This window comes from Mesoplodon bidens, assembly GCF_964165515.1.
Source record: "Mesoplodon bidens genome assembly, chromosome: 7".
In the NCBI taxonomy this organism is placed as follows: Eukaryota; Metazoa; Chordata; class Mammalia; order Artiodactyla; family Ziphiidae; genus Mesoplodon; species Mesoplodon bidens.
In genome coordinates, this window is record NC_138164.1 from 108,550,492 (window position 1) to 108,571,012 (window position 20,521).

A 20,521-nucleotide genomic window follows, 5' to 3' on the forward strand; every position below is an offset into this window, starting at 1 on the left:
ACGGGCCCTGAGCGCCAGGACCGGCCAATGAGAAGCCGAGGAAGAAGGGGGCGGGTACTTCCGCTCCGGGGGAAAGAGGCGGAGCCTGCGATGAGAGTAGGCAGGTGATTGCCGGCTGCAGCCCGGACCTTCCGGACCCTGGAAAGGGTCCTGGCGCATCAGGGGTTGGAGGCAAGACTTTTGGTTTGGGGAGACAGAGGCATTAGCGGGTGACAGGACTCAGGACCTCTGGGTCGTAGGGATGCCCGGGAGTATCAGGGATGTCTGGTAGCAGGAGCCTCGGAGCTCTTGCTGGGATGATAAGACATTTTACAGCACAGGGAGGGGTCAGGGGGGTGCAGAAGGGCTGGGAGTACCCTCAGGAGGTTTGTGGCAGAGGGGGCCAGCTGTCGGGTCCAAGGGTGGCTGTGGGTCCCCCGGGGTGACAGGCCTGGCTGTGCCCTCCCCCAGAACTGCCCTATCCAGATCATGGACCCTGAGGTGTCCCTGCTGCTGCAATGCCCCCCGGGGGGGCTGCCTGAGGAGCAGGTACGGGCTGAGCTGAGCCCTGCCTACGACCGTCGCCCACTGCCAGGAGGGGACAAGGCCATCACCGCAGTCTGGGAGAGCCGGCTTCAGGCCCAGCCCTGGCTCTTTGACGCCCCCAAGTTCCGCCTGCACTCTGCCACCCTGGTGCCCACTGGCTCGCCGGGGCCACAGCTGCACCTGTGCCTGGGCCTTACTTCCTATCGAGACTTCCTGGGCACCAACTGGGCCAGCTCAGCTGCCTGGCTGCGACAGCAGGGGGCCACCGACTGGGGTGACAAGCAAGCCTACCTGGCGGACCCCTTAGGGGTGGGCGCTGCACTGGCCACTGCTGACGACTTCCTTGTCTTCCTGCGCCGCTCTGGGCAGGTGGCTGAGGCACCTGGGCTAGTGGACGTGCCCGGTGGGCACCCTGAGCCTCAGGTGAGATGCCAGGCTGGGCGCAAAGGCACAAAGACCCAGAGAGCTCGGCTTTGTTTTCCTCCTCCCTTAAAGGGGGAGTTGGCCTGGTGCTTATCCGAAAGTCTCTGCTCAGGGCAGTCTCTCAGCCTCCCTGCTGAATCCTGCCCCAGACCCATGGGAAGTTAGGGAATTGGGGGTGGGGGTAGGGTTGGAAGACCTAGCTGGACCTGTGGTTTTCCATCTGGAAAAACAGGGCCTGGGTCAGGGGATCACCAAGGCTCTTACTCTGTGCCCAGCCAGGCCCTCAGGGCCAGTGAGTGTGGGGAAAAGCAAGGCGGGAAGAGGGGAGAAGGGGCTGAGCCTGACCTCTTACAGGCCCTGTGCCCAGATGGCAGACCCCTGCACATCAACCTCCCTGGGGAGCTGGTGGTGCATGAGCTCTTCTCCAGCGTCCTTCAGGAGATCTGTGATGAGGTGAGCGAGAGGCAGGTGGGACAGAGTGGTGGGCAAGGAGGGAGGGGGGAGAACAATCCAGAATTTCACAGGTCTGGGATGGCAGGAGTGTCTGCAGGCATCTATTTTTTTTTTTTGGCTGCCTCACCTGGCTTGTGGGATCTTAGTTCCTTGACCAGGGACTGAACCCAGGCCCTTGGCAGTGAGAGTGTGGAGTCCTAATCACTGGACCGCCAGGGAATTCCCAGGCATCTGGCACTGAGCAAAGAGCTTGGCTTTGCAGCTAGGCACACTTGGAGTGGAATTCTAACCCTCATCTCTGTGTGCCTCGTCTCTGTGTTCCTCTTTACAATGGGGACAATAATAAATGTCTTGCCTACTCCCCCGAGGTTTGTTGAAAAGAGGAGTAAATGGGAGTCCCAATTACTTTTTAAATTTTTATTTATTTATTTTTGGCTGCGTTGGGTCTTCGTTGCTGTGCACAGGGTTTCTCTAGTTGCGGCGAGTGGGGGCTTCTCATTGCGATGGCTTCTCGTTGCGGAGCACAGGCTCTAGGTGCATGGGCTTCAGTAGTTGTGGCATGTGGGCTCAGTAGTTGTGGCTCATGGGCTCTAGAGTGCAGGTTCAGTAGTTGTGGCGCACGGGCTTAGTTGCTCTGCAGCATGTGGAATCTTCCCGGACCAGGGATCGAACCCGTGTCCCCTGCATTGGCAGGCTGATTCTTAACCACTGTGTCACCAGGGAAGCCCCCAGTTACTAAACTGACTTCCCTAGGGTGACCCTGAGCTAACTGTTCCATCTCTCCCATTGTGGTTTTCCCATGTGAAATGAACATGCCCAAGATCTCACATTCTGTGATTCTGGGCACTTGAACTACACACTGTAAAATGCTGTACAAGGGTACAAGGGTAACATGCTGTTCTTCATTGAGAGGGGCAGGGATGCGGGCAGTGAGCACTGACAGGTGGTACCCCTGGCCCCAGGTGAACCTGCCGCTGCTCACCCTGAGCCAGCCGCTGCTGTTGGGCATTGCCTGCAATGAGACCAGTGCCGGCCGTGCCAGTGCTGAGTTCTACGTCCAGTGAGTGAGCTCTGGGAGACAGGGTCCTGGGTCCTGGAGTAGATGGGTGGTTGAGCGGCATGGCTGAGGCAGCTGGGGCTCCACAGGGACCTTCCAGGGTCTAAGCACTCACCAGGCCACTCTCACATCCTTGTCCAGGTGCAGCCTGACTTCTGAGCAGGTGAGGAAGCACTACACGAGCGGGGGACCTGAGGCCCATGAATCCACAGGAATCATCTTTGTGGAGACACAGGTTTGAGGTGGACAAGGAGCTGGGTTGGGGCTTGCAGAGGCCTGGTGATGCATGTCTGTCTCCTGGGCCTGGGTCAGAGGGGCCTCCCAAATCTCTCAGTGCCTCCCTCCAGAGGCACAAGGCCTCATTTGGGATGCCCTCAGCCCAAGGGAGAGGGCCAGGGACCTGCTCAGCCCCCTAACATGTCTCCCTAGAGGGCTCTGAGGCTCAGGAACTGTGTGGGCCCAGCTCCTGCAAGAAACCCGAGGTCGGAATGTTTGGGTCTCACTGTCTCCCCACAGAGTGTGAGGAGGTTGCAGGAGACTGAGATGTGGGCCGAACTCTGCCCCTCAGCCAAAGGCGCCATCTTTCTCTACGACGAATTCCAGGAAAGTTCCACCTAAGTCGCCCTAGAGTCCCCAGCCCTATCACCACAGCTCGGAAGACAATAAAGGACTTTATTCTTGGATTCCGTTGGCGTCTGCTGTTTCCGTGAGACAGAGAGGGGCCGGGGTGGGTGAGAGAGACAGGACAAGTGACTTGGGTGAAAAAAAGCCCCAGCCTCAGTTTTCCCCTCTGTAAGCTGAGGGCTGTGCCCCCTTGCCAGGCTCCGGTGAAGTTCCAGGCCGATTACGGGGTGGAAACTGCTTTGTGAAACGCGTCTCGCTGCAGAGCGGAGTAACAGCCTTGTCCGAGGGAACAGAACAACGGGGGCTGAGCCGAAAGCCTCACTGAGGGTCAGGCCCCGTGCCGCAGCCTACCCGGGTGGGCGCTGGCGCCTTTCTGCAAGTCCCCGGGCTGCTGTCTCGATGGGTGGATCCGGGGCGTCAAAAGCCAATGGATGTGCGGGGGCGGGGCTTCGCCGCTGGTCCGCTCCCTCAGGCCTATGGGCGTGGTCTGGATGTCTAAGCCAATGAGAGTGTGGAGGCGGGGCCTGAATAGGAGCAGGAAACGGCGGCCGCCAAGGGGTCTGTGAGTGAAGGGGGGCGGGGCTTGGTGTGGCTCTCCCTGCACCCGCCCCCCGAGCTCCCAGGGTGGGGAGGGGGTCTCGGCGTCCGGGGCTGGTTGTACAGACACCGAGACAAGGGTGGAGAGGGGCCCTGGACGCCCGGGTCGGAGGCGGGGACAGGGCCAGGACACCGGGGTCTGGTCTTCAGCAGGGAGGTTCCACCCGCCCCTGAGTCCCCCGGACCTGCTTCAGTTTTCCTTTGCATCTCAACGGGGCCAGGTCCCTTCCCTCTGCCCCCCACCCCCACCCCTCATCCCCGCTGCAGTGGTTGAAGTCTGCTCCCATCCCACTGTTCTTTGTGACCTTTCACCAGCTGCCCGCCTGCCTTCATGCTGCCCCTGCGCCTGCGCCGGCTGTGGCCCCACAACCCTCCCACTCGGTTCTTCGCAGCGGCCGCCCGGCAGCGGTGAGTCGGGCGCCCGGGGCCGGGCCCGGTCGTTCAGTAGGTTTTTGTGGCTGGCCTGCCCAATTCTAGGCCCTGCGCTAGGTGCCGGGATAGTCTAGGTGCTGGGATAGTCGTGATCTCTCACTCTGCGTCAGGCGCCTTACAGGCTTGTCAGCTTACCCTCACCTTCACTGCTGAGGGCACAGGATCAGAGATTAAAGGATGACCCCCCAAGGTCATACAGAGAGTTAAGTGGCACATCTGGAATTTGAGCCCAACCAAACCCAATGCACTTTCCACAACTCAGGTGGTTGTCAAGCATCGCTGTGCATAACCCAGGCGGGGTGTGGGGAGCTTACAAAACTGCAGATTCCTGGGCGCTGCTCTGGAGATTCTGATTTGCAGGAATGAGGTGGGCCTCAAGAATCTATTTTTTAAAACATGCTTTTCAGGCGTTTCTGATGCAAGGGGTCTGAAAACTACACTTTGAGACAATCTGATCTGCCCCTTACCTGGAACACTCAAAAAGGGAGGGATGATTTAGAGATCTCCCTTGGCACCTGCCTCAGCCCCCTCAGCATCTGGATGCTGAGTTGAAGGGTGTGATCCAGCGGGGCTGGGACGGGCAGGGAAGGGGTATCCTCTGTGTTTTCCTCAGCCTCTGCAGGTTTGGGCCTCTCTCCACAGGTCTGGCCCCAGTAACTACTATGAACTGTTGGGGGTGCATCCTGGTGCCAGCGCTGAAGAAGTTAAACGAGCTTTCTTCTCCAAGTCCAAAGAGGTACCAGTGGTCTTAAGTGGAGAGGGGGAAGGGAAGTCTGAGCCAGATGGGGTACGCTCCAAGTTCTCAGGAATGGAGCTGAGAAGCTCACTCTGGCTGGTGCACATTCCCTCAGCATTCATAGGGAGGGGGAGCTGCCCCAAGTGGAGAGGTCTGGCCGGGTGGAAGGAAGGGCTGTGGGGCAGGAACCAGGAGTCCTGATGGGCTGGGCTTGGTTCTCTTGACCTGCCTGCTCTTGAGAAAGCTGGGACCAGGGCATACAATGAGAGCCAGGCAGCAGGTGGGGAGGGCTTGAACAAGGGGAGGGGGCAGGAGTTTGTGCTTCCTCTCTGGTCTTCTAGAGGGATGTGCAGGCCTGAGAGTGAGGGTCACTGCCCAGGGAGGGCCTCTGGGTATGATATGAGCCCCTGTGGGTGGATATTGTCAGGATAGGTCATGGGAAGGGAGATGAGGGGAGTCCTGCCCCACCCCAGCTGCATCCTGACCGGGACCCCAGGAACCCAGCCCTGCACAGCCGCTTTGTGGAGCTGAGTGAAGCATACCAAGTGCTGAGCCGTGAGCAGAGCCGCCGCAGCTATGACCACCAGCTCCGCTCGGCAGCTTCCCCAAAGTGTCCAGGAACCACAGCCCATCCCAGGTCTGCTCATCAGGCCCACAGGTACAGTAGCCCTGCCCCCAGCTTGCCACCCCCAAGTCTCCTGGGGAGCCCCATCTTTACACTGTCCCTTCTTCTACCTCCCAGCAGCTCCTGGGCACCCCCCAATGTAAAATACTGGGCCCAGTTTCATGAAGTGAGGCCTCAGGGACCAGAGTCAAGGCAGCAGCAGCACATGCACAACCGGCGGGTGCTGGGGTACTGCCTCCTGATCATGCTGGCAGGCATGGGCCTGCACTATGTTGCCTTCAGGTGCGCGTCCCCCTAGGGTGATGGGCAGAGGGCAGGAGGGTGGGTGAAGCCCAGTGTCAGCCATCCATCCATACCACCCCTGTGGCCTGCACCCTTGTGTCTCTCAAGCTAAGAACTGCATGAAATAGGTCTCCTCCAGAGCCTCTTCTTATTTAGCAAAGGCAGCTCTGCACTAAGGGCTAATGTCATTTTCAGCTTTTTATAATTTGAATTTAAATCTTTGGTGCTGGTTGCCAGTGAGTGCTGGAGCCAATCAAAATCCTGCACAAGAAGGAAATGCATTGAACTGGGCCTCACCAGCAACTGTCTTCACTTGTTTGGCAGTTGCTGTTTTCCTGCCACTCTCTCATGCGTGCCATTGCCACCGAGGTTTGATAGCAAAGACACCTAAAGGCTGGTGCACACTGCTAGCAGTGTGCCTAGTTCAGTGATGGAGTTAGATGAACAAACCTTTCTAGTTGCCTTTAAGGACCTCCGTGACAGCTGCTGTCACCACCTTCAGGACAGTCAGGGACCTGGGTCACCACTAGGCCCTGGACAAGTCCCAGCTACTCTGTGCCCCTTTCCTCACCTAGCACAGGCAGTTAGCTGAGGTCCCCACAAGTGTAAAGCTGTGAGACCCTCAAGTGGGGTGGAGGGGGTGGGACTTGGGGGACAGCGGGGATTGGGGATTCCCAGAGTCAGTTGTAACCCCCTTGCAGGAAGCTGGAGCAGATGCATCGTAGATTCATGGATGAAAAGGATCGGATCATCACAGCCATCTACAATGACACTCGGGCCCGGGCCAGGTCTGTCCCAGCTCTTTCCTGCCCTCTCCTCACTGTCCTGGCACCACCCTCCAGGATCCCAGTCCCGACCACCAGGTGCTCTCCTCTGCAGGGCCAACAGAGCCAGGCCCCAGGAGGAGCAACGGCAGGGGCAGCAGCTGCAGCCACCACCCGGGCCTCCTCAAGGCCCCGGGATCGTACCCCCCGGCCCCAGCCCCTGAGCGGCTCACCTTGGAGAGCTCACTTTGGATGGGCCCGCGGTGTGCTCCCTTCTGGGACACCCCACTCCCCAAAAAGCGTGCAATAAAGTGATTCTCAGAGCTCTTGTCTGGCTCACTCCTACAGGCCCAGAGCCCCCGGCCCGGGCCCCGCCCTCCGGGTTCTGGCGGCGGCAACCCGGGAGCCCGGCCCCCTGGGCGGTGCGTCCCCTTTCCCCTGCTGCGGCAGGAGGTGGGGTGTGTGTAGAGGGGGCGGGCCCCGCCGGCGGCCTCGCCCCCCTCCCCCACCCCGCCCCCGCCCCGCGGCCCGGTGGGGAGCGCGTGTCTGGGTCACATGAGCCGCCCGCCCGCCAGCCCGGGCCCGGCCCCCCGCCGTCCCCGCCGTCCCCGCCGCCCGCCGCCGCCACCACCGGCCGCCCGCCCGCCCGGCTCCTCCGGCCGCCGCCGCCGCCGCTGCGCTGCGCTGCGCTGCCTGCGCCCAGGGCTCGGGAGGGGGCCGCGGAGGAGCCGCCCACCGCGCCCGGCCCCCGCCCGCCGCTCCCGGGCCCGCGCCATGGGGCTCTGGCTGCCGCCGCCCCCCGCGCCGCCGGGCTAGGGCGATGCGGGCGCCCCCGGCACGCGGCCCCCGCGGGCACCATGAGCCCCCTGCTCCGCCGCCTGCTGCTCGCCGCGCTCCTGCAGCTGGCCCCCGCCCAGGTACGTGCGTCCGCGACAACCCGCCCGCCCGCCGTGCCCTCTCTCAAGGTTGGCGGAAGTGGGGAGGCACGGAGCGACCGGGTTCTCGGGGATCCGCGGGGTCGGGCCTCGGACGGGGGCGTCTCGGGAGCCCGGCCTGGGCATCCCTCGGGAGGTGTCCCTCCCCGCCCGCCCGCCCGCCCGCCGGCCCAACTCCGGGGCCACTCCCCCGCCCCACCCCGTCCCCAGGGCGCAGCCGGGGGCGGGGCCGCCTCGGTGCCTGCAGGACGCGGTTCGGCGCTCACTGTGCCCCCTCTTGGTCTGCGGCCTCGAGAACAAGCCCTGTCCCCAGGCTTGGAGGTTCGACGCTGCCGGCAGAGTGTGCCTGGGGGGTTGTAGCCAGGGCAGGTCCCAGGTCCCAGGTGGCCTGGAGAGGACAGGTAAAGCTAGAGTGGCCCCAGGAACGGAGTAGTCTGGAAATAAGCCTCCTGACTGCAAGGGCAGAGCCCTGGGGCCAGCGACAGGGCTAGCCCTTCCTGGAGTGCACCTTGGGTCCAGTTTTCTTCTCTCCTGCAGGGCCCGGTCTCCCAGCCTGATGCCCCTGGCCATCAGAAGAAAGGTAATAGTAACAACAGGAACTTTCTACTAGCCAGCACTAAGAATCTTCTCTTCCAGTCCTGATTCCAGACTCTGTGTATTCCTCATCTTGTGTAATCACACTCCTCTGTAAGATGCAAACTCTTATTCTGCCCATTTCACAGAAGAGGAGATTGAGGCAGGGGGGTTCCTGGGTTCTGGATGAACAGGGCAGGGAAGACAGATTGGGAGGGCAGAAGTGGGGGCTAGTGGAGGGTGGCTATGACATGGGAACTAAGGAGAACAGCTTCTGGGCGCAGGGGTAGGGGAACCAGGGAGCAGCTGCAGGAAACCCAGTGGGGACTTAACCCTTACGCATCTGCCCCCAGTGGTGTCATGGATAGACGTGTATGCTCGTGCCACCTGCCAGCCGCGGGAGGTGGTGGTGCCCCTGACCATGGAGCTCATGGGCACTGTGGCCAAGCAACTGGTGCCCAGCTGCGTGACGGTGCAGCGCTGTGGCGGCTGCTGCCCTGACGACGGCCTGGAGTGTGTGCCCACTGGGCAGCACCAAGTCCGAATGCAGGTATGGGGCAGGTGGAGTGTGCCTGGCTGGATGCTAGCGTTCTGGGGACCGAGAGGGTGGCAACCAGAACCCTGGCTGGTGGGCAAGGTATTCTCATTTCTCCAGCCCATGGAGCGTCCGCTTCCTCTCTCTCTGACTGTCTCTCTCCCTGTTCTCCTGAGCACAGATCCTCATGATCCGGTACCCAAGCAGTCAGCTGGGGGAGATGTCCCTGGAAGAACACAGCCAGTGTGAATGCAGGTGCCAGCCAGGCCCCGCTCCTGAGTTCGCAGAGACAAGGCTTGGGGGGTGTTGGGTGTGGTGGTACACCACAGCGGGGACCAGGTTTCCAAGAGTATAGCCGGGTAGGCCTGGGATCTAGGGCAAGAGAGTAGGATGCTTGGCTTCCTGATCCTCTTTTTCCTTGTCTCTGTCTGTCTCTCTTACTTTTCAGACCAAAAAAACGAGAGAGTGCTGTGAAGCTGGACAGGTGAGTCTTGGGCTCTTGCCGAGGTGGGGTTGGAGCCCAGGCCCAGCACCCAGAATGTAATGTGTGGGTGGGGCAGGGGTGTAAGAGTGTGTCAGGAAGTTGTGGTCCCCCGCCTTCTCCTCCCACTCGTGTCCCCCTCTCCCCTTTTCCTCTGTTCCCCAAGACTATATGCTCTTCCCCAACCCCAGCTCCCGGGAAGACTCTTACTTCTCACCCGAGACATGTTGCTTCTCCTCCTAGGGCTTCCACTCCCCACCACCGTCCCCAGCCCCGCTCTGTTCCGGGCTGGGACCCTGCCCCCGGAGCACCCTCCCCAGCTGACATCACCCATCCCACTCCAGCCCCAGGCCCCTCTGCCCACGCTGCCCCCAGCGCCGCCAGCGCCCTGACCCCCGGACCTGCCACTGCCGCTGCCGACGCCGCAGCTTCCTCCGTTGTCAAGGGCGGGGCTTAGAGCTCAACCCAGACACCTGCAGGTGAGGAGTTGGGTGTGGCGTCAAGGCGCCATCCTGGAGCAGGTCCCGGTGAGCCTGCTGGTGGGAGAAGAGCCAGGGAAGGGGAAGCTTTGAGTGTGCTGAACTATTGACCAAGCGCCTGCTGGCACTGGGGTCAGCATAAACAAGGCTCACATTCTGATGTGGGAGTCAGACACGAGGGCACATGATGCCAACAGAGGAAGTCAAGTCAAGAACTGTGGTGAGGGGCGCCTGACATCGTCTTTGAGAGGTTAGAGATGTCCTGGAAGAGGTGACATCGCCAGGTGTAGAAAAGAGAAAGACAGCCTTCCAGTCTGCAAAGCTCTGAGCCTTCCCAGAAACCCCTGTGGTAGAGTTTGTTCCACCTTATGTTCTCCAAGAGGCCAGGGGATGTAGTGGAACGCTGGTCCACCCTTGTCCAAGTTGCTTCTCACCACCCCTCCTTTCCACAGCGGGGCCATGGGGTGGCGTCCTGTGGACCAGGCCAGCTGGGGCTTCCCAGGAGTGTTAGGGGAGAATGAGGTTCACAGAAGGTAAGAAGGGGGTGAGTCTAGAGGAGCAGGGGCTGAGCTGTGCCAGCATGAACGGACCCCTTCTTCCCTTCTCAGGTGCCGGAAGCTGCGAAGGTGATACATTGCTTTTCAGACTCGGTGGGGCCACTTGCCTCACAGGCCTGCCCAGAGGGGAACAAGAGGGCATCCTGGTGAGAACAGTCCAGTCCCCAAGACCTCAACCTGGGCGGAAGCTCCTCCAGGACCTGGGCCTCTAACAGGGCTTTCCAACTGGCCCTTGTCTCTCTGAGGCTGCCGTCCAACAACGTGGACAGAGTTGGATGAAGAGACCTGGAGGCAGCACAAGGGGTCATGTACCATCTTGGGAGAGAATGGGGTCCCGGCTGAGTTTTTAACCACCTTGTGCAAGTGAGCATCTTACAACTGGCTCCTCCGTCCCCTCACTAAGAAGACCCTGGTCCTCTACAAAAAAATGAGAGTTGGGCTTCAGTACAAGAACTGTGAACCCCAGTCCCGATAAAAGAGATAGAAGGAACTGTCCCTGCCTGTGTCACTGTTTGTCACTGTCCAGGCTGGCTGGTTTGGACATGAATGTCTGCGTCACACTGCCTCCTAGACATGGAGCTTGGAGGAGATGAGGCCCAAGGCCCCACAACAGGTCACAGAGCCAGAATCATGCATCCTTGATGTTCATGTTGTGCTAACAGGCCCTGGGGAGTCCCTGCCCCTCTGCTCATTGCAAGGGTTCCTTTCTGGAAGCAGAGGGCCAGTGAGCTTGAGGTGGGACCCAGATCTGCTGAATGATCTCGGTTGTCACTGCCTCTCTCTTTCTGAGCCTCGGTTCCCACATGTGCACACGGAGGGAACAGATGATTATTGTGGTCCGGGCCCTTGGGCTGCAAGAAAGAGAGTCACGTAATAGGAAAGAACACCCATCTTCCCTGCCGGGTTATACTCTTTGTTTGTAGCTTTTTGCTCCCGGTAGCTTAACTCGAAGGTCGCGCACCTGCTCTGCCCCCATCTCACTCCCACATCCCTGAAAGGGAGGCAGCACCAGAGGTCTGTGGTCGGTGGGCCCCGCTCACCCCAGCTACACAGTCTTCTCCACTCTCTCCTCCCTGGCACCTTGGGCTCCCCTCCCCAGGCGCTGCTTGGGACTCTCCTGACCTTTATCTGACCCAGCCCAAGCTCAGTGGCCAGCTTTCGGCCTGTAGCCTTCAGTGCCCCTGGGTCTGAGTGACGAGGGGGTGAACTGAAGGGCAACCTTGGTCACCAGTGCTTTGCCCCATCGAGACAGAACATTCATGGCAGAGGTTAAGCCAAAGCAGCTACCCTAATGGAGGCCTTCTCTGAAGTGTTAGATGAGAGGGTGAGGTAGTGATCTTGTTGGGCCCAAACCAAGAGTGGGGTTAAACCAGAAGAGACAATTCCTGACAGTCATGGCTACTTTCAAATCATTTTCTCAGCTATTCCGTCACCCAAAATGCCAGAGCTCAGCTAGAGTGAGACAGATGAGGGTTAGGGACAGTAGCTAGCACCTCCCAAGGCCATTTAAGCCCGCCCAGCGTGCACACTGCTTCGTATGTGCCTTCTCGCCTAGTCCTCAATTCTAAGTGGTGTAATTATCTTCCTTTTTCAGTTGAGGAAATAGGCTCGAAAAGTCTGACTGACCGGGGCATCTGACCTCAGGTCGGCGCTCTCCCTAACACTCAACTTAGGCTTAGCTGCCTCCCAATTGCAGGTTCATTACTTCAATGGACAGTTGTTCACGCCTGGGTGCTGTGGTGCCTGGAAATAAGTCCGGTTGGGGAACGGACCCAGCCAGACCATTACAGTCATGATTCAGGGGTCATTGTGCAGCAGGTAGAGGCAGGCCTATGCGCTGGGAGAGAAAAAAGGGAGAGAGCATTCGCCGTGGACCAGGGCCTGGCAGTGCACATCACTTGCAGCAATCCTCCAGGGGCCCTGCGGGGTGGGTGTTATCAAGCCCGAGTTACCAGGCCAAGGAACTTGCTCAAGGTCACACAGCCAGTCAATGATGGCAGACCCTGGATTCAAACCCAGGGCTCACTCTGAAGCCAGGCTCTTTCCACAGCAACTGAGGATTGTGGATCCTGAAGAGGCTCAGGGGCAAACAGGAGAGCCGTGGGAGAGGCTGGGGGCGACATAAAATGGCGTCTCAAGACCCCCGCCGCTAACCCGCGCCCACCTGACCTTAATTTTACCTCGACCGGAAGTGCCTTCGGCCCTTTCAGAAGTCACTTTCACCTAACCTTACGGACTACAGAGCCACCGGACCTGACGCATAAGTCACATGGCGGCGCGGGGGGCGGAGCTAGAGAAGGCCGCCCAGGCGGGCTTGTGGCCGCGGGTTTCGCACGGTCCAATGAGGGCGGGCGGCGTGGCCGGGTCTGGTGGCGACGATGACGCGCCTGCGCAGAGACGGCAGCACGACTGGGGTTGACTCCGGGGGCGCGGCGAGGAGGTGAGCGGGGGCCACAGCCCGGGCTGTGGGGAGCCGGGGTGCAAGGGGGCAGGCTGGATCAGGCGGGGCAGGAGCGGGCCGGGGCTCTGAGTGTCAACAAGGGATAGGTTACGAGGAAATTGAGGGTTGGGGTCAGAGCTGTCTGGGGATGCCGCAGGGGGAGGGTTCTCACGCCTCACGGGGCGGGGCTCCGGGAGTCGGGGCGGGACGTGGAACGGAGACGGGTGGGACCTCTGAGCTTGTGCCAGTGGAAGGCGGAGCTCCAGGGCTGGGGGCGGGGCTAGGACTGGTGAGGGACGGAGGCGGGCCCTTGGAGGAGGAGCTGGAACAGGCGGAAGGAGGAGCCTCGGGTTTGGAGACCGAGGGGGAAGGAGCCCAGGCACTGGGGGCGCGGCCTCAGCCGGTGAGTGGCGCGGCTACAGTTCAGGAGAAGGGGACTAGTCCTGTCGGGGGCGGGACTACAGGGCCGGGGGAGGAACCACGCCCTCTAAAGGGTGGGGCTAAGGAGCCCAGCGAAGGGGTAGGCCCAGGTAATGGCCCGGGGCGTCCACGCGGGGGCGGTCTCCGTGGTGGCCGTGCCTGGGGACGCGGTAGGCCGAGAACTCCCCCGGGAGAGGTGGTGTGGGTGGAGCGGGCTCGGCGGCCACCCGATACGGGGCCAGTCTGGGTGCCCCGCAGGCCCCCGAGGGCTCAGAGTTGGGGCGGCGCCTCGGGCGGAGGCACAGGACCAGCCTGGGGGGTACCCCCGGAGGACAGGGGCTCCCCGGAGCCACCCAGTGGAGATGTGTGGGTGCCTCGGGGCCGACCCCCTGCGGCAGCCGCAGAGGTGTGGGTGTGCTGGGCGGGAGGCAATTGGGTGTGGCGTGAATGGGGTCGCCCGGTTGGGGCAACTGCTGCGCAGCCAGATAGGGTTTGGACTTTGCGGAAAGGGACGGGGGGGAATTGAAGAGCAGAGCTGGGGACTGGGAGGGACGGAAGGGCAGGGGGTGAGCAAAGGGGCTGGACCCTGGCTGCTGTGGCCTCCCCTGACCCCCTCCCCCCGCTGCTGGGGTCCTCGGGCAAGCCCCCTTCTCACTGGACTGGTAAGTGTGGCCGCGGAGCCTGGGGGAGGGGGCGGTGACACGGGACAAGGGGATCCCCAGGGGCAGGCAAGGTACGGTGGGGTGGAATCCTCCTGGTACTTGCCCGTATTCCATGCCCTCCCGTTCCTCTCCCCCGGTTGGTTGGTCGGGGTCTGTTCCCGCAGAAACATGAGGCTGAGCTGGGTCCTGACAGTATTGTCCATCTGCCTGAGCGCCCTGGTCACGGCCTCCGGGGCCGAGGGCAAACGGAAGCTGCAGATCGGAGTCAAGAAACGGGTAGACCACTGTCCCATCAAATCACGCAAAGGGGACGTCCTGCACATGCACTACACGGTGGGTGAGGGAGTGGAGCTTTTGGGGGTGGGTGGGCCTTCCGGGGACCAGAAAGGACTTGGGAGCCACGTTTGTCTGCCAAAAGGTGGGTGACCTTGGGCAAGTCTCCTCATCTACTTTGCATGATCCTATCTTGCTCTTCACTGTCTACTCCCAGTTGGCACCAGCAAGCAGTGCAATGTACTGTGAGCTGCCCAAGGTTCTGTCCCTTTCTAGGACTATGGCCGCCAGTGCTGTGGGCTGCCACCTTGAAGGGAAGAGCACCTGGGGGTGGGAGTGTCAGAGCAGACCCTCCTCCTCACTGGCCTTCCCATGGTCTCACAGGGTAAGCTGGAAGATGGAACAGAGTTTGACAGCAGCCTGCCCCAGAACCAGCCCTTTGTCTTCTCCCTGGGCACGGGCCAGGTCATCAAGGGCTGGGACCAGGGGCTGCTAGGGTGAGTCGAGGGGCCATGGCTGTGGTCCAGGAGGTGAACTGTGGGAGGCAAGCTCCAGGTACGGGTTGGGGGCAGGGAGCCTGGGCGCTGCCGCATGCTGAACATGTGTTGTCCTACAGGATGTGTGAGGGGGAAAAGCGGAAGCTGGTGATCCCATCAGAGCTAGGTAAGAGGCCCTTCCTGAATGGGGGTAGGGAGTTCAGGGTTATATCTACGTAAGGGTGAAAGCTGGTTCAGCCTCTGCACTGATCTGCACTCAATCCACTCAATGTGCCACTTCCAAGTCTAGTTGTGTCCAGCAGTGAGGACAGGGCAAGACCCTTGGGACGCTTGGCTCTGGTGCCCACTCTTTGCCCTCTACAAGACCTTTAGCAGCCCCCTCCCAAATCCATTACACCTTCTCCATTTCTGGCCTTGTGCTGGGATGGGCAGAGGCTTGGTCTCAGCCTGGTTGTCTGCAGAACACCTCACTCTGTCTGGCCACGGCTCACTTTCTTTGTGCATCTTTGCAGGGTACGGAGAGCGGGGAGCTCCCCCAAAGATTCCAGGTAATAAACCATCCTGCCTCCCATCTCCTGCACCCATTCCATCTCCCTGTGGCTCTGGTTCTCATTCTGATCCCACTTCTCCCCTGCAGGCGGTGCAACCTTGGTGTTCGAGGTGGAGCTGCTCAAAATCGAGCGACGTTCAGAACTGTAGCCAAACTGGGGAGGGCTGGTGGAGAGGCCCCCATCAGGGACCAGACTGTTTAAAGAAAGAAAAAAACTTTAAAGCCCATGAAGTGAGCCTGTGTTTGTTTGTGGGCCCTGGAGACTTAGAAACCACAGCTTCAGCCTTCCCTCTCCCTCATCCTCCCCCCATCCCTCCCTCTCCTTTCCTGGCTGCAGAGCCTTGGGGTCTAGTAGGCTCAGTGGCACGGAGGTCACGATGGCCAAGCCGTGGGTGACTTGGTGGCCCTTGTCCAGAGGGAAAAAGGAGTATTCCTGCCTGCCAGCAGCAACACGGCTCCTCCCCAACTCCCCAGCCGCTTCCAGATCCTGGTCTGGGAGCCAGCACTGGGGTATCGCCATGGCTGCGTGGCCCTCAGGAAGGCCTGCGGTCACCTGGGGAGAAGCTCAGCTGGCAGCAGTTGTAGAGCAGTGTATCCCCCCTAAAAGAAACCAGGCGAGCCTGTTAACTGCACCAAAGGCATATCCTAGCTTTATTAAAGGGCCCGCGCCGCAGTCAATATAAAAACACAAAAAGTCCCGTCAGTTTAATAATAATAAAAAACCCCAAAAATGGAAAACTGAGGGGGCAGGGAAGAGGCCCCTGGGCCAGGGGTACGGGGAGCACTGCGCATGGCACCAGGCCTGGCCGCAGGGCCCCCCGGTATTGCTGTTGCTACGAGGTTGCGGGGCAGCGATTGTCCTGTGGGAGCCACCGTTCACCTGGGTCGAGAACCCTTACTTCTTCTGGGGTGTGCTCAGCTTCTGCATGCCCCGGATCTTGTCCAGCAGGCCAGAGATGAAGGCCTGGAGGGAGGGAGGACAGTAAGGAGGCCAGAACCCAAGATGACAGGACCCCAGGCTCCTCACCCCACCCTCTGGGGAAACCACCTCCTTACCTCAGTGGGTTTGTAACAGTCAACCAGCAGCTCCTAGTGGGGCATGGGGGGAAAGTATAAGTATGAGTCTCGAGAACACGAGCCTAAAGTTCACCTACACCCTCTTCCAAGGCACTGGGGCCACCCTGAGGCACAGGAGATGCCACAGCTACTGAACAGCTAGGCAAGTACCACTGGCCCTATTTGACGGAGCCAGAAGCTGAGCCCAGGAAGGTCACAGAGCTGGCTGACTCAGACCAAAGAAGGCCTGGCTCCAGAGGCTTGCCTACCCACGGGGCAGTGCCTCCAGGCACCCCTCTATTCCCTGCTCCCCCCCAACCCCTCTCACCTTGACCCTGGCAGCTCGGGTATCATCGCTCTCCATGTCCAGGAGTTCATCCACGTCAATCTCCAGCTCCGGGATCTCCTCTTCCTGGGGTAGGGGTGGGGGAGGAGGGAGAGACAAGGGCCTGAGTTGGGAGAGAAGGTGTGAGAGGGGCTCTCTGGCTGAGGCCCCTGCCCTACTGCAGATGAGCCAGCCCTCTTGCCCAGCAGACAGCGGCAGCTGCTCCGAGGAGAAAACAGATCAGGCCTGTGCCAAGGCAAACTGCCCAATGAGGGGGGGAGCTTCCTGTCCCTGCCAGTTGGGCACCCTGGGTGCCAGACAGCTAGGGCTGGGGATCCTGGGCTAGGAACCCTGCAGATGTGTCTCCCCAACTTCCGGGCCCCCCATCTCAACCAGAGCACAGGTGGGGCCAGCTGTCCCAACTCATCATAGCCCCTTCCCCTCCCCCAAACACCTGTCACAGCTTCCCAGGAGTGAGGAGGAAGTGAAGGGTGAGGGGTCAGTGGGAAGGACCCAGGCCTGGTAAAGGGGAAACAAAGAGCCCATGCTTTGCTGAGGGAGGGGGTGCCTGCCACCCCTCCCCCCCAGGAAGCATCTCTCCCGTCTGGAGTCAGCTGCATCCCAGGGCTGCGCTAGGGTAGGCAGCACAGGGCAGGCCCACTCCTCCACCCTGCCCCCCGGGGACTGAGTCACCATTTGATCAAGGAAGGAGTCATAGTCATAGGGTGGAGAACTAGAACCCAGAGTGTGGGCTAGCTTGCCCCCCATGACACCAGGTTAGCCCATTAGAATAGGCAAGACCCGTACCACCACCACCCAGACTAGCTAGCTCCTTTTAACTAGTCTAGGCTACCGCAGGCAATAGGTAGATCTCCTTTCCCCGCCAGCCCAGACAAGCCCCGAGTCTCCTGTCCAAGGCAGCAGATAAGAAAGGAGTGACTTAGGTCAGACAAGAAAGAGCATACGTTGGGGGCGGGGAGTACGGAGAGCTGGGGAGCGCGCGGAAGCGGAGCGCCCATTGACTCCGGGTGACAGGCGGGCTCAAGGTGGGGTTCCCAGGCGGCCCGAATCGGGACCGATTTTAGGGTGTCGGCGCAGGGTGGGGGACACACCTGGCAGTCGTAGAGGCGAGTGAGCTGCTCCAGGATCCACTCCTCCAGGTTGAGGCGCTTCCGTAGTTCCTTGCGGTCGTACTTGACCGTGACCTTCCCTTGGCGCCTCACTGGGCCCTCGTCGTCCGCGCCGCCCGGGCCCTCGCCTGCAGCCCCAGGGGGGCTCTGAAAGTAGACGCGGGGCCCTGGGCCGCCACTCCCCGGTCCAGGGGCCGGAGCCGCCAACGCCGCGCCCCCTGCGGGGCCGCTGTCCGCCATGGCGGCCGCCGGGGCCACGTGCGCGCGTCGGGCCCCTCCCTACGCCGCCGCCTCCGGGACGCCCGCCGGCTGGCTCCGGGCCGTTGGCTCGGGCTAGCTCGTGAGCTCGGCTCCGCACGGCTCCGCTGCGAGGGCGGCGGCGGGGGCGCCCGGGGGCAGCTGCAGCATGCGGAGCCCCCGGGCCTGGCCTGGCCGCGCCCCGCCCCCTCCCCGCCGATCCGCCCGCCCTTTGTCCCCCGCGGCCGCCGCCCGAGCCGCCGCAGCCGAAGCCGCTTTCTCTGTCTTGATCGCTTCCCCCGCCCCCCGACCACACCCCCTTAAAGGGGCAGTCCTGCAGCAGGCCCCTCACCCCTACCCCGCCCTCGGGCAGGGGCTAGGAGAGGGTCTAGTCCTTAGAGGTTTGGACCTAGCTGTCCGCTATCCTTTTTAAGCTTCCTGCCCCAAGCCCAGGCGTTCTAAGCGTCCGGTAGCCGGATTTGCGCTCCTGCGGGGAACCTAGTGTTCTGTCCTCACTGAAGCAAAAACAGGGGCCGTCTGAGAATGGAGGGGAGTGGGCACTGTATACAGGACAGAGGTCCGAGGAAGAGACGTGGGAGCCCCCGACTTCTGGGTCCTCAGGCCCTTGGCCAGCGGGTAAAGAGCAGGCTTCTTCGCGCGGACGGACACGTGGGCCGGACGCCCGGGGGTGGAGGAGTGGAGAAGGCGGGCAGGTACTGCCCAGGTCACCGGACGCCCTACTCGTCGGGGTTCCACGCCCCCCATGATGAAGGCCTAGGTTGGTGGTGAGCTGAGCCATCCGGGCGGCCTGAAGGGCCAGACCCCAGGCAGCCACCGCCCACCCGCCAAGATGGCGGCGGGGGACGGAATTATGGGAAATGTAGTTCCCAGGGTCCGGCCCCCATGGCCGCCCCTCCCCTGGAGCGGAACTGGGTCCGGGAAGCGCAGAACTTGTTTGGAGCGCCCTCGTAGGGCTGGTCTCCACAGGGCGCGGTTCTCTGCACCCCGCAACCTCTGTGTGTACAAACTGAGGCGTAAAGAGCTGGGAAGTGGGGGAGCCGGTACTCACGATAATAAAGATAATAACAGCTGACCCTAATGAGAGTTCCTACGGTCGGTTCCACATAGTCGGTTCCAGCGTGAGGGCACCTCACTAGCTCTCCGGTAGATCCTCGCCCTGCGGCCTCCTCTGTTCTTCAGATCTCACAGGCGCCTAATATGGCCCACCTCTCTTAAGTCGACTGTGCGTCTCATTCCCGCACCTGTTTTGATTTTCCATATTTTTAAATAGTGTCTCTCATTCATTTGTTCAGTCTGCCTCCCATTTCTCAACTATGAGCTCCATGAGGCAGAGACCTGTCTGGCCTTTGTTTACTGCTGATGCCCATGGCTGAGTGGGCCTGCTGGGCTTCAAACCCACATGGATCGCGCAAATTACCTGACTTTTGTTGAACTCTCAGCACCTAGGTCAGACTCATAGTAGGTGTTCGATAACTATTGGTTGAACGAATGACCGAATGAAAGAATTAATGGCTTCTTCTGTGCATCCATCTCCTCTGAAGGCTGTGGCAAAGATTAAATAGGAAAGTGCATGGAAGATTCAAGGACTGAACCACAGGGGTTAAGTCACACAGCCAGATAGAGATGGAGCTCAGCTTGTGTACCCAGGTCCCCTGACACAAAATCACTACTCATACCACGGCACAGGGCTGTGCAGCTCTGTTTGGGATGCTTCCACCGATAGCAGGCTCACCCTCTGCAGTCCCAAGCACAGTCTCAGCGTCCCAGAGGCAGTGAGTCCCAGCCCCTCACAGACACCCTCTCTCTGGATGCCAGAGAAGTCCTCTGCAGTAGATGGAGTTCAGAGAGAGGTTGACACTGGCCCAGAGTCACACAGCTGGTGCTGCAGACACACCCAAACCTAGGACTGTAGGCTTACCTTGTAGCTGCGGAGAATAGACAATGAGAAGGCGCTGGCTGAGAATGGTGTGTGTGGTGATGGTGGTGGTGGTGGGATTCAGGCCAGGTGGGAGGCCTGGGTAGGGGGCAGGTTAATGTGGCTTGGTGACGGGCTGATACCTCCTCCCTCTCCAGCCCCCCTTCTGGCCTTAGCCTCCCTTTGGCCAGCCTGGGGGGCCAGGGAAGGGCTGACCCTGCTCTTGCGGATTAGACAGGACCCACTCTTTCAAAGAGAGCCCCATCCCCAACCTGGCCTCTGGCTCTGAGCTTGGCCTGATGGGAGAAGCAACTTACCCACATCCAAATTCCCCACCACACCCCACCTCACCCCACTGGGGTGGGTCTGTTCTTTCTGAACTGGAGCATTGATTCAGGCCTTGGGGAGCTCACAGTTACAAGAGAGGATATACCATAGCTTTTTGTGGGAGTGAAACCTACTGGCGGTGAAGACCTGGGTACCAGCCCCAGCTCTGCACCCCCCAGATGCTATGACCCTGAGCAATGATCTTCATCCCCTCAAGGCTGGTGTGAAGGCCTCCGGTCATGTCCAAATTTCAGGGGTCCCCTGAGGATTCTCTAGGCTGAACAGGGAAGAGCCAGGGATGCTTTTCCTGACTCTCCCTCTCTCCACCTCTTGTGCCACCCCCAGGGCACTCCCAGGTTCCTGGGACTGATTCCCCTGTCCATCCAGTCCCTTCCCATGGCCGCCTACCCTGTGAACAGTTAGTGCAGATGGCCATGATGGCCTGCAGCTGTCTTGGAGGCTGGGGTGCCCAGCATAGAACCTTGGAGTGGAAGAACTGGGTTCAAATCCTGCCTCTGCCCTAGGCTTCGAGGCCCTGGGCAAGTCACTTACCTGCCCTGAGACTCTTCAGAGGTACAGGGGCAGATTCT

At 60.8% G+C, this 20,521-nt stretch overlaps 5 protein-coding genes across 21 annotated transcripts; 4 read left to right on the forward strand and 1 right to left on the reverse strand.

The window, feature by feature from the left end:
- The first annotated feature begins 81 nt into the window (after nt 1-81).
- NUDT22 (nudix hydrolase 22) lies at nt 82-3,141 on the forward strand. Of its 2 annotated transcripts, none has more exons than XM_081241179.1 (6): nt 82-171; nt 451-948; nt 1,303-1,401; nt 2,364-2,461; nt 2,600-2,700; nt 2,975-3,141. In XM_081241179.1, exons 2-5 carry the CDS (start codon nt 469-471, stop codon nt 2,697-2,699), a joined length of 777 nt encoding a protein of 258 aa, XP_081097305.1. In that variant the 5' UTR covers nt 82-171; nt 451-468; the 3' UTR covers nt 2,700; nt 2,975-3,141. The 2 variants fall into 2 exon arrangements, with proteins under 2 accessions (XP_081097305.1, XP_081097304.1); XM_081241178.1 differs by having other exon boundaries at nt 2,600-2,693.
- Nucleotides 3,142-3,262: 121 nt separating this feature from the next.
- On the forward strand, nt 3,263-6,841 carry DNAJC4 (DnaJ heat shock protein family (Hsp40) member C4). Of its 11 annotated transcripts, none has more exons than XM_081241170.1 (7): nt 3,263-3,644; nt 3,995-4,087; nt 4,734-4,847; nt 5,275-5,505; nt 5,590-5,754; nt 6,456-6,542; nt 6,634-6,841. In XM_081241170.1, exons 1-7 carry the CDS (start codon nt 3,514-3,516, stop codon nt 6,740-6,742), a joined length of 930 nt encoding a protein of 309 aa, XP_081097296.1. In that variant the 5' UTR covers nt 3,263-3,513; the 3' UTR covers nt 6,743-6,841. The 11 variants fall into 11 exon arrangements, with proteins under 11 accessions (XP_081097296.1, XP_081097297.1, XP_081097301.1 ...); XM_081241171.1 differs by having other exon boundaries at nt 5,593-5,754; XM_081241175.1 differs by having other exon boundaries at nt 5,344-5,505.
- A 177-nt stretch (nt 6,842-7,018) lies between these two features.
- Nucleotides 7,019-10,573, forward strand: VEGFB (vascular endothelial growth factor B). 4 transcript variants are annotated; one of them, XM_081241180.1, is made up of 8 exons: nt 7,019-7,435; nt 7,991-8,033; nt 8,380-8,576; nt 8,743-8,816; nt 9,010-9,045; nt 9,387-9,521; nt 9,974-10,054; nt 10,130-10,573. In XM_081241180.1, exons 1-8 carry the CDS (start codon nt 7,376-7,378, stop codon nt 10,149-10,151), a joined length of 648 nt encoding a protein of 215 aa, XP_081097306.1. In that variant the 5' UTR covers nt 7,019-7,375; the 3' UTR covers nt 10,152-10,573. The 4 variants fall into 4 exon arrangements, 3 of the variants coding, with proteins under 3 accessions (XP_081097306.1, XP_081097308.1, XP_081097307.1); XR_014016376.1 differs by having other exon boundaries at nt 7,046-7,435; nt 9,286-9,521; nt 10,130-10,144; XM_081241182.1 differs by lacking the exon at nt 9,974-10,054 and having other exon boundaries at nt 7,056-7,435.
- A 1,804-nt stretch (nt 10,574-12,377) lies between these two features.
- FKBP2 (FKBP prolyl isomerase 2) lies at nt 12,378-15,147 on the forward strand (the record flags this gene model as incomplete). 3 transcript variants are annotated; one of them, XM_081239855.1, is made up of 6 exons in its annotated part: nt 12,378-12,518; nt 13,765-13,933; nt 14,258-14,370; nt 14,490-14,536; nt 14,883-14,918; nt 15,008-15,147. In XM_081239855.1, the coding sequence occupies 6 exons, from the start codon at nt 12,457-12,459 to the stop codon at nt 15,067-15,069; spliced, it is 489 nt and encodes a 162-aa protein (XP_081095981.1). In that variant the 3' UTR covers nt 15,070-15,147. The 3 variants fall into 3 exon arrangements, with proteins under 3 accessions (XP_081095981.1, XP_081095983.1, XP_081095982.1); XM_081239857.1 differs by lacking the exon at nt 12,378-12,518 and adding an exon at nt 13,052-13,134; XM_081239856.1 differs by lacking the exon at nt 12,378-12,518 and adding an exon at nt 13,463-13,600.
- Nucleotides 15,148-15,543: 396 nt separating this feature from the next.
- On the reverse strand, nt 15,544-17,889 carry PPP1R14B (protein phosphatase 1 regulatory inhibitor subunit 14B). Its single transcript, XM_081239878.1, has 4 exons — nt 17,414-17,889; nt 16,305-16,388; nt 15,977-16,009; nt 15,544-15,884 (listed from the first exon to the last, which is right to left on the reverse strand). Exons 1-4 carry the CDS (start codon nt 17,669-17,671, stop codon nt 15,816-15,818), a joined length of 444 nt encoding a protein of 147 aa, XP_081096004.1. The 5' UTR covers nt 17,672-17,889; the 3' UTR covers nt 15,544-15,815.
- Between the last annotated feature and the right edge of the window lie 2,632 nt (nt 17,890-20,521).

Bases quoted from the DNA above. Each gene is read 5' to 3' on its own strand.
- NUDT22 (XM_081241178.1), top strand. From the start codon at position 469: ATGGACCCTGAGGTGTCCCTGCTGCTGCAATGCCCCCCGGGGGGGCTG. The intron at 949-1,302 runs GTGAGATGCCAG...GACCTCTTACAG, and splicing joins GTGGGCACCCTGAGCCTCAG to GCCCTGTGCCCAGATGGCAG. The intron at 2,694-2,974 runs GTTTGAGGTGGA...GTCTCCCCACAG, and splicing joins TCATCTTTGTGGAGACACAG to AGTGTGAGGAGGTTGCAGGA.
- VEGFB (XM_081241180.1), top strand. From the start codon at position 7,376: ATGAGCCCCCTGCTCCGCCGCCTGCTGCTCGCCGCGCTCCTGCAGCTG. The intron at 8,034-8,379 runs GTAATAGTAACA...ATCTGCCCCCAG, and splicing joins CCCTGGCCATCAGAAGAAAG to TGGTGTCATGGATAGACGTG. The intron at 9,046-9,386 runs GTGAGTCTTGGG...ATCCCACTCCAG, and splicing joins AGTGCTGTGAAGCTGGACAG to CCCCAGGCCCCTCTGCCCAC.
- PPP1R14B (XM_081239878.1), bottom strand. From the start codon at position 17,671: ATGGCGGACAGCGGCCCCGCAGGGGGCGCGGCGTTGGCGGCTCCGGCC. The intron at 16,389-17,413 runs GTGTGTCCCCCA...CCCCTACCCCAG, and splicing joins CTCGCCTCTACGACTGCCAG to GAAGAGGAGATCCCGGAGCT. The intron at 15,885-15,976 runs GTAAGGAGGTGG...CCCTCCCTCCAG, and splicing joins ACTGTTACAAACCCACTGAG to GCCTTCATCTCTGGCCTGCT.
- DNAJC4 (XM_081241167.1), top strand. From the start codon at position 3,514: ATGTGCGGGGGCGGGGCTTCGCCGCTGGTCCGCTCCCTCAGGCCTATG. The intron at 3,645-3,994 runs GTGAGTGAAGGG...ACCTTTCACCAG, and splicing joins CGGCGGCCGCCAAGGGGTCT to CTGCCCGCCTGCCTTCATGC. The intron at 4,848-5,320 runs GTACCAGTGGTC...GCCCCACCCCAG, and splicing joins TCTTCTCCAAGTCCAAAGAG to CTGCATCCTGACCGGGACCC.